The 9,152-nt window shown below is 54.4% G+C and overlaps 1 protein-coding gene across 1 annotated transcript; it reads left to right on the top strand.

Moving 5' to 3' along the window:
• The first annotated feature begins 4,939 nt into the window (after nucleotides 1-4,939).
• Nucleotides 4,940-6,842, top strand: LOC136525923 (uncharacterized). The gene is made up of 5 exons (XM_066518749.1): nucleotides 4,940-5,125; nucleotides 5,213-5,823; nucleotides 5,905-6,340; nucleotides 6,597-6,662; nucleotides 6,744-6,842. The coding sequence occupies exons 1-5, from the start codon at nucleotides 4,940-4,942 to the stop codon at nucleotides 6,840-6,842; spliced, it is 1,398 nt and encodes a 465-aa protein (XP_066374846.1).
• Nucleotides 6,843-9,152: the final 2,310 nt, after the last annotated feature.

Genomic DNA, 9,152 nt, shown 5'->3' on the forward strand with positions numbered 1-9,152 from the left:
TGAAAGTACCCTGTATGAAGTATGAACTATGGCTCCTTGGAAAATGTAACATTGTATATTTTTCTCAGAACCATATGATCATAATCACGTCGTCGTCGAGTACAAGGGATTGAGAGTTTTACAGATGTTTAAGTTTTTCACTATTTTTTTTGAAATCTTACAAGTTCATTTGATCCAACCTTCAGCTAAGACATGATCAGATAAATGATTGAGTTGTACACAGTTAACTTCATGCAAAGAAAGCATTAACTCTACACAGTTTTCCAAAACTATCTAACTAATTCTTACGTTTCAACAGCTTAACTAGATAGCTAATTAGTGAAAGAAGCCAGTTTCTGATTAGGACTCGGCTAGTTTCTGATTTTCACTGTGGTTTGTTTTTGCTTCCTTTCCATGTTGATCTGTCCTGAAATTTTCCCACTGCCTCTGCTTGACTTGCCCAGCTACAAACATGCCTGCAACCACGGGCCGTGATTGTTGATGATCCCCAGTCCTTTCTCACCTCTCAGAACGATATTTTTCTACTGCTCACCCTTCATGCGGATTGAAAATCTTTTTTTTTTTTGCTGTTCTGTTGGGCAAACAATCTTGTGATATTCACAACAGTAGAAAAAGCAAGGAAAAAACCGTCAAAACTGAACTATCTGCCCTTCACACTGAGCACTACTTTTTGGATCCATAATGAATTGATGATTACTTTGGTTGAACTATGAGAGCAGAGTACTGATTATTTGTTGCTATCTGTTGCTTGATAAGTTTTACATTTTCTCGTGCCTTTTATATCCCTGTCCACTTATGTGTATCCTCTTATGAAGGTGATGGCCACCGCGGGAGCATCAGCAAGAACAGTAAAGCTGCTCAGCTTAGGCTTCATCTCTCCCTGCTCGGACGGCTGGACCCTCCCTCTGCTCACCCAGCTTTCTACACATTTCTCTGAAACAAGTGGTGGATGCTAGTGGCACACTGAAGGTTTCCGATTTTGAATTGAGCACACTATCTCAACAAGTCCGTGTAAGTAATTTGTCTTTTCCGATAAACAAGTGGGTGAAAACGATATTCTTATAGCATAGTAGAGGTTAATTACTAAAAACAGCCTAATCTTCAAGGCATCAGAAGCAGTAACTGTCCAAACCCTGTCAGCTACTATCTTTACCTGAGGTTTGTTCTTGGAAAAGCATCTAAAAGAGCATGCTCGTTCATGATCATCTAATTCTTAAGTTTTTATATTCATTTTCCTTTTTTTAGGGTGGAAAAGAACTTGAAGCTGTTGAATCAGCAGAGCTTGATGTGGACGATGAAATTGGAGACAGTGAGAATGAGGATACTTAAGCTCGTGATGACTCTGATGGGGAAATGGATTCTGATGAGGAACAGCAGAGGTAATTCTGTGAACATCCACACCATCAGAACACAGAATTAAGTGATCAAATATCCTTATATTTCGAAAAAGAAAACTGTAATGTCAAAAGCTCGTAAGTAATCATTTGTTCACATCAGGTAGGATGCCCAGCTTGAGGAGATGCTTGAGGAAGCTTATGAGAGCTTTGTAACTAAAAATGATATACATCTTTGGGTGTACAAATGTCCATAGTTAACCATGCTATATCAAATAGAAAACTCTGACTTGGTCACTAGGCCTGGGGCTTATCCTCGGCTTTCTTTGGCTGTCAAAAAAAAACAGAGAATAATCCAGTCAATAACTGAGAAAATAGAGAGGCATGTGCAAAGAAACTAGTTGAGGATGTCATCCACAGCACACATGATAGACCTTTGATATAAAAGTCCTGTGGTAACAATGTAGAATATTCACCAGAAGTTGTCCTAATCAATTTCAAATATAAATGAAAACATTATAAAGAATGCATATTGCATATATCCACTAAATGTAGATTAATTGGCCGCGTAAAGACTAATCACATAGCGGTATCCGGTAATCAGACAAGCACATACTCTTTTTCTCATCTCTGGTATGCAATTCTCACATGCATATGGAACACATTATTATAAGTAGATTTTGTGCATAGCTGCATACAACTTGCATGTCAGAGTTAGATTTTGGGTCGAATTAACTATAGTAGAGTTGAAAAATCCTGAATATGCCCTGGACAACTGTTGAGCAACCTTATCATATGCCAGCAAATTGGACATATATGGACCCCATATTCGGCTTGTTCGGCTTCTTTTTTCAGCCGGAACAGTGTTTTTCTCTCACAACAATTCAACCGGAACGGTGTTTTTCAGCCAGTTTCAGCCAAGTTTCAGACCAGCGAACGGGGCCAAAGGTCCTAAAGGTGCTGCTGTGTAACTTGTTAACTATAGCTTGCTAGAAAATTTTCTCAACCAAGAACTAGTACTAGATTCCTTTCCTGTAATCCTTTAGGTTTTAACTTGACCTTCAAACTAGCTAGACCAAATTCTACAATTTCATGAATATCCACATTTCCAAGAATGAATAAACCAATGATCCAGGTGACACTAAATTCACCGTTTGCACAAACGTGCTCTTTACGACTAAGTATCCTCTTCATGGAAACAATAATTCTACTCTCTTGGGCAATTTGGACCACACAGAATGCTCCCATTTTCAATGACATCCAGCCAGAAATAGTGGCTAGCAGAAGAGTGTTTGAAAGGAAATAAAATTGCTTACGCACAGAGTCAGTGCAAGATCCTCTCAAGCTTTTGATGAGTGGCTACAACAAATCACTTAGCCACTGCTCTTAGGTTGATCTTTTTTGTTTCTTTCTCTGTTCCTTGATCTTCCTTCCTTTTGGGAGGCTGTAATGCTTTGTAAACTTGTTTCTGTTTTCATTTAATAAAATTTTCTGTAGGGGCGCAAGCCCCTCTAGCATTCTAAAAAAAAAACGACTAAGTATCCTATGCAACTGCATTTAAGCGTTTGCATGGACATGTTTTTTTAGACTAAGTATCATATACAGCTGCAATATTTATTGTAATTCTTGCTCATATGAACTGTGACTAGGTGCTACATGAGATGTAGGTAAGCAGCACGTACATGACGTACCTTAATTTCCAGGTAGAAACAACATGAAACCAACCCAGATGATACCATTCTAGGCAACTACTCCTGTTGTCCCAAATTATATGTTATTTTGGCTTTTCTAGGTCCATAACTTTGCTATGCACTTAGATATAACTTTTGTTATGCATTAGATATACTCTATGTAAAGACTGTCTAGAAAAGCCAAAACGAACTGTAATTAGGAACAGAGGAAGCGGGCCTCTGCTCGGAGCAAGAGGGCGATCAAGAGTTTCCCTGTCTTTTTTGTGCGGCCCTTGCGCATCCTTTTCGTTCGGGAGGAGGGGTGGAGGATGCCAGGCTACCCTCGGTGGGCGAGCAGTGACACCTCCGGTGAGCTGTTATCGGGTAAGTCCGAGTGGAGGCCCGTGCCCCATTCGATAGGGGTCGGCTAGCGGTCCAGAGACGCGCTCCAAAAGTACCAGAGGGCTTCTCTAGTGGGTCCCAGGGCCGTTCGATTGGCCCTGGGGGCTCGGTGCCTCCCTACGGTGGGATTCCATTCAGAGACCTCCCTGCCGATCTCGGACACGACTTAGGGCATCACAAGCAACTGCTTGCTTGGGCCTCGGCCATGTACGGGCTCGCCCTTAGTCATCCCTGACTCTGTTTGTCCTGGGACGGCTGTCGAGACCCTCGGGGGCACAGCCTTCGAACCCCTGGACCGTAACGGGCTCGGTGCCCAGTTCCTTAGTCTGAAAGGAATCGGGTGGGGAATATTCCATTCCCATCGGCTGACGACGGCGAGTGCGCCTTTTGAGGCGGTTTCTCGGGGAGACGGAACGGCGCCTGCCGTTGCTGCGGTCGGATGTGACGTGGTGTCTGCGGATGGGACGTTACTGTACGTGCACGGTTAGCGAGAAAAAGTAGGGCGCGCGGGCGGTTTGGCCGGATCCGCATTAACTGCGCCAGATCTGGGAAATAATCTTCCCGGTTTCGTCACCCGCCCGTTCACCTTCTTTCCTCCCTCATAAATACGTGACGAGCCGTGCCCCTGCCCCTCCTTACCTTTTCTGCCTGCACTCGCGCTTTCTGCCCTCGAGCGGTTGCCAAGAACAGCGGAAGAGAGCGCCGGGGAGAAGAAGGGAGAAGGGGAGGAGAGGAGAGAGAGAGAGAGAGAGAGAGAAAGCGAGAGCACGCGTTACCGCCGTAGTCGCATTTTCCACCACTCCCATGGCCGGCGGCGCCGTTGTCCTCCAGGCGGATCCTTAGGGTCCGTCCGACGTGTCCGCGGCGACACTGCAGTCACTCGTCGACGACGGTCTCCTCCGCCCGGTCGTCGACCCCAACAGGCCGGAGTGGATCGCTCCGGGGAACGAGCCGGAGCCGAGGCCACGCGATGGCTACATCGTGAGCTTCGTGGCCTTCCACGAGCACGGCCTCGGCTTGCCGGCGGACCGGTTCATGCGGGCGCTCCCGCATTACTACGTCGTAGAGCTCCACAACTTCAACCCCAACTCTATCGCGCAGGCGGCCATCTTCGTCGCCGTCTGCGAGGGGTACCTGGGCATCGCCCCCCACTGGGAGCTGTGGCTCCACTTCTTTCGGGCGGGGCTCACCACCAAGCCGACGGGCACGACGGGCACACGGAAGGCGTTGAGGGCCAGCGGCTGCACTCTCCAAGTGCGCCAAGACCGGCAGCCTTTCTACATCCGGGCCCAGCTCGCGTCGTCCAACCGCCGCTGGTACAACTGGTTCTATGTCCGCAATGATGACGGCGGGCTTCCCCCCTATACCGGGCGGGTCGTGGAGAGCCAGCCGGAGAGGTAGAGGTACGGCGTCCCGTTGGCTGATCAGCCCAAGCTGCAGCCGCTCCTGAGGGCCCTGGAGAGGCTGCGCAGCCGCGGCCTTACGGCGGCCGTGGTCGTGGCGGCCTTCCACCGCCGGAGGGTGCTGCCGCTGATGGCTCGGCGGCAGCGCCTGTTCGAGATGACACCGGGTGAGCCGATCGACGGCGTCCGGTTGTCCGCCGTCGCCCTGTCCGACGAGGAGATTCTGCGTCGGGTGAGAGAGACGGTGGAAGGGCGGCACAGGAGCAGTGGTCTGACCCCGTTCCCGATACGCCCGTCGCGGGGGTACATCTCTCTGGTAAGCTGCGTGTTGCTGCGGCCTTCGAGGCCTTCTTGCTCCTTACATTTTCAGTCCGTTCCCTTATTGCGTTTGTCGTTCCTATAGGGGGTGAGGGATGTGCGAGCCTCGCCGCCGCCCGTTCCCGAGGACGCCGAGCGGCGAGCCGAGAACAGGGCACACGCCGAGGCGTACAAGGAGCGGAAGGACGCCGAGGAGGCAAGGTGCAAGAGGAAGAGCCTCGAGCGCGACGAGCTAGAGAAACGTCGCCGGCAGCAGAGGTGCGACGGTCTCCCGGAGGAGCCGTCTCCGTCATCGTCGTCGATGGATTTTTCGAGCGATGACGACGAGAGCGAGGCGGGGCGGGGTCCCCGGGACCACCTCCCTGACGTTAGGGAGACGGTGCCCGGGGCGTCGGCGAGCGGCCCGGCGTCTCCAGGAGGAGAGGGCGCCTCGGGGCTGGCGATCGCCCGCCCCGGGGCCGAGGCCGACACGCCCGAGACACGGGCGTCGGGGAAGCGCGCCGCAGCCCGATGGGCTCGACGGCGGAGGTGGAGCGGGCGACGGCGGGGGCCACTCAACTGCCTCCGCAAAGGGCCGAGGGGACGTCGGAGTCCGGCGAGGGCCGGCCGGTACCGGCGGACACGGGGGCCGCGCCACTGCCGCCGCCGCCGCCATTGCCGAGGACGAGGGACGCGGTGCGGAAGCTATCGTTCGAGGTAAGTGTTTTGTCAGTGGAGTTTGCAGCATCTCCCACTCGTTCTTTGGTCGTATGCTGACCTCGTGGGTGTTGTCTTCAGCCGGAAGCGTCAGGCGGAAGCGCCCGCCCTGGCGCCACTTAAGGCGCTCAAGGTGAGCACCAGCTCCACCGCCCGATGGGTGGTGGACGCGCAGGCCGCCATGCAGCGTGGCGCGGCGTCGGCCAGGGCCGACCCGAAGGAGCCGGTCGCCCAAGGAGAGGCTATCGAGGCGGCCACGAAGCAGGCGGGGGAGGAGGCGCCTATGCTCCGCGAGGCCTGGGCCCTCGAGTCAGGTGAAGCCGAGGCGCCTTCGATCGCCGAGGCCACCGAGGGCGAGGCCGAGGCCCCTAGGACCTCCGAGGCCGAGGTGGCGGAGGCCGGCTTGGGCGCGGCGGAGCCGGCGGCCCAGGATGCGGAGACGAAGGCGGGGCAAGCTTCGGTACCGCCCCCGGTCCAAGACCTGCCGCTGTCGCAGGAGAACGCCCGAGAGGTGGAGGTTCATTCAATCTCCTCCGACGATACTTCTCGGGGGAAGGAGGTGGCAGACGCCGAGGCGGCCAGCACCGCGGAGCAGCCAGCTCTGACTTCTGGCGAGGGGAGCTCGGCCCTCGTCCGGGTACGACCCGAGCCCCGCGGGTGGGATAGCCCGCGTTCTTGTGGCGGAGCCGGAACGACCCTGAGGGGGAGCCTCTGTTCGCCCTCGAGGATGCGGACGAGGGGGACACTGGGGCTCCCTCGTGCAATTCCGCCAGCTGACGGAGCGATCGCTGCAGATAGCGCTGTCCGTCGTGGCTGACAACCTGCCCGGCGTTGCCCAGGTACGCGCTTTCTTTTCTTGTGCTGTGTCGTCTTTTTCCCGAGTTTTCTCGCAGTGCTTGACGTTTGTTCTGCCTATCCAGGAGCTCGAGGCCCGGTCCCTCGAGAAGTCGATGTTCCTCCGGTGGGAGGGACGTCTGGGACCGGCTCCGACAGCAGAAGGACCTGCTCGCCAATGCTAATGAGCTTCTGTCGGCGCGGAGGTGGAGGACCTCCGCCTTCGCTGTGCTGACATGAAGGCTGAGGCGGCCACGGCTCGGGAGCAGGCCGCCCCTTTGGCGGCGCGGATCCAGGAGCTGGAGGAGCTGACCCGGGTGGCCGGCGAGCGGGGTACCTTCAGGTCCCGGGCCGAACAAGAGGCAGCCTCTGCCAAGGCCGTCGCCAAGCAGCTGGAGGCGGAGCAGGGCGCGCACCTACTGACGAAAGGTGCCTTGGCGGGGGCTGTCAAGGTGGCCGAGGCCTCCCGGGTCGAGGCCTTAGCCTGGAAGGAAAAGGCCGAGGGTGAGTCCTGTTGAGCCGCGCCCCTTGTTTTATTTGTTTTTCTTGCGTTCGACCCCTAACTCCCCGACGTGACGCAGAGCTGGAGGGGGAGGCTTCCAGGGCGGCCGAGGCCTCTCGGGTCGAGGTCCAAAACTGGAGGGAGAAAGCCGAGGGTGAGTCTCATAGGCTTGCGCCCCTGTTCAGCTTGTTTTCTTTCGTGCTTAACCCCATCCCGCTTGTCTTGGCGCAGGGTTGAAGAAGGAGGCCTCCCGGGCAGCTGAGGCCTCCGTCGCAGTGCAGGCGGTGCTCGAGGCCGAGATCCAGGAACACAACGCGCTGCAAAGCGCCGCCCGTACCGCCTGCGAGGCCCTGGAGGTCGGGGGGGTCGAGTCGGGCAGCTCCCTCGGGAGCCGCTTGATCGCGTTGAGCGGCCGAGTCCACGAGCGGCTCCGGGGGGCGCTGCATACGGGCGTCAAGCGCGCCCTGGCCGTCGTCTCTTCGCACTACGCCGGCATCGACCTCGAGGCCGTCAGCGACGGTTACGTCGTGGCTGAGGATGACGAGAAGGCCGAGGAGGAGGTCATGAAGCTGGTGGAGGTGGCTGAGGCCCCTGGCCAGGTTGTTCGAAGAGGAGGTGGTTCCTCCTACGCCGACCGCCGACGCTGGCGACCCTGAGTTTTGACCTGGGCCAAAGGGGTCATGCAAATAGATTAGGACTTACATCATTGTACCATGACGCTTGTGGCCGTCGAGGCCTTTTAAAGTACTTATGTGTATATGCTTTTTAATCGTTTTTTATTGTATTTCCGAGCCTCTGCCCTCTGTCTCGTCTTTGAGCATATCTCTTGCAAAAAACTTCCTCGGAGCCTAAGCTGCCCTTCGGGCAAAAGGTGGTGAGGGAGTTGCCGTAGCCCAGAGGCGTAGGCCGTCTCGCGGCTCGGCCGGCCTTTTGGTCCTGAGACAGACTTTCGATCCTTAGGTTTTTTTACAATCGATTTGTCAGAGTACGCGAGAGAGTTTGGCGTAGAAATTTTTTCGAAAAACGACTAAAAAACGGTGTCTGGGACTTAGGGGGGGTTCCCCCCTTCTAGCCCCCGAGGGAGGCTCGGTTCTGCAGAGGCAGAGCCGAGTCTTGGAGTCTTGCTTATAGCGTTATCGTAACGCCGATCCCCCATCGATGGGCTCGGGGAGTTTCTCGAAAAATTAGAACAACTAAAGAACGCTTCTTTATTGTATTTCGAGAAACAATGTATACAGTGCTTGGGAATTTAAGGGTAGAAACGACGTAGTTGTTCTATGTTTCAAGCGTTGGTGAGGATTTCGCCCTTCTCGTTGGCTAGCTTGTAGGTCCCGGGCTTTAGCACTTGGGCGACGATGTACGGCCCTTCCCATGGCGGGGTCAGCTTGTGGCGGCCCTTATTGCTCTGCCTTAGTCTCAGCACCAGGTCGCCCACTTTCAGATCTCGGCTTCGAATGCGCCGGGCTTAGCGTCGTAGGGCTTGCTGGTACTTGGCCGAGTGTAGCAGCGCAACGTCTCGGGCTTCCTCCAGTTGGTCGAGGGCGTCCTCGCAGGCAGTGCGGTTGCTTTGCTCGTTGTAGGCCTGTAGCCTCGGGGAACCGTACTCCAAGTCAGTGGGGAGGATGGCCTCGGCTCCATACACCAGGAAGAACGATGTGAACCCCGTGGCTCGGCTCGGAGTGTTCCTCAGGCTCCAGATGACTGACGGGAGTTCGACAAGCCATTTCTTACCAAATTTCTTCAACCGGTTGTATATTCTTGGCTTGAGACCTTGTAGGATCATGTCGTTGGCACGTTCTACTTGGCCGTTTGTCCTAGGGTGTCCTACGGCCGACCAGGCCACACGGATGTGGTGGTCGTCGCAGAACGTCAGGAACTTGTGACCGGTGAATTGTGTCCCATTGTCAGTGATGATGGTGTTTGAAACCCTGAACCTGTGGATGATATCAGTGAAGAACAGCACCGCTTGCTCGGATTTTATTCGAGTGATCGG

The sequence above is a fragment of the Miscanthus floridulus genome, chromosome 19 (genome assembly GCF_019320115.1).
Source record: "Miscanthus floridulus cultivar M001 chromosome 19, ASM1932011v1, whole genome shotgun sequence".
Taxonomy (NCBI): domain Eukaryota; kingdom Viridiplantae; phylum Streptophyta; class Magnoliopsida; order Poales; family Poaceae; genus Miscanthus; species Miscanthus floridulus.

Bases quoted from the DNA above. Each gene is read 5' to 3' on its own strand.
- LOC136525923 (XM_066518749.1), top strand. From the start codon at position 4,940: ATGGCTCGGCGGCAGCGCCTGTTCGAGATGACACCGGGTGAGCCGATC. The intron at 5,126-5,212 runs GTAAGCTGCGTG...TCGTTCCTATAG, and splicing joins CGCGGGGGTACATCTCTCTG to GGGGTGAGGGATGTGCGAGC. The intron at 6,663-6,743 runs GTACGCGCTTTC...CTGCCTATCCAG, and splicing joins ACCTGCCCGGCGTTGCCCAG to GAGCTCGAGGCCCGGTCCCT.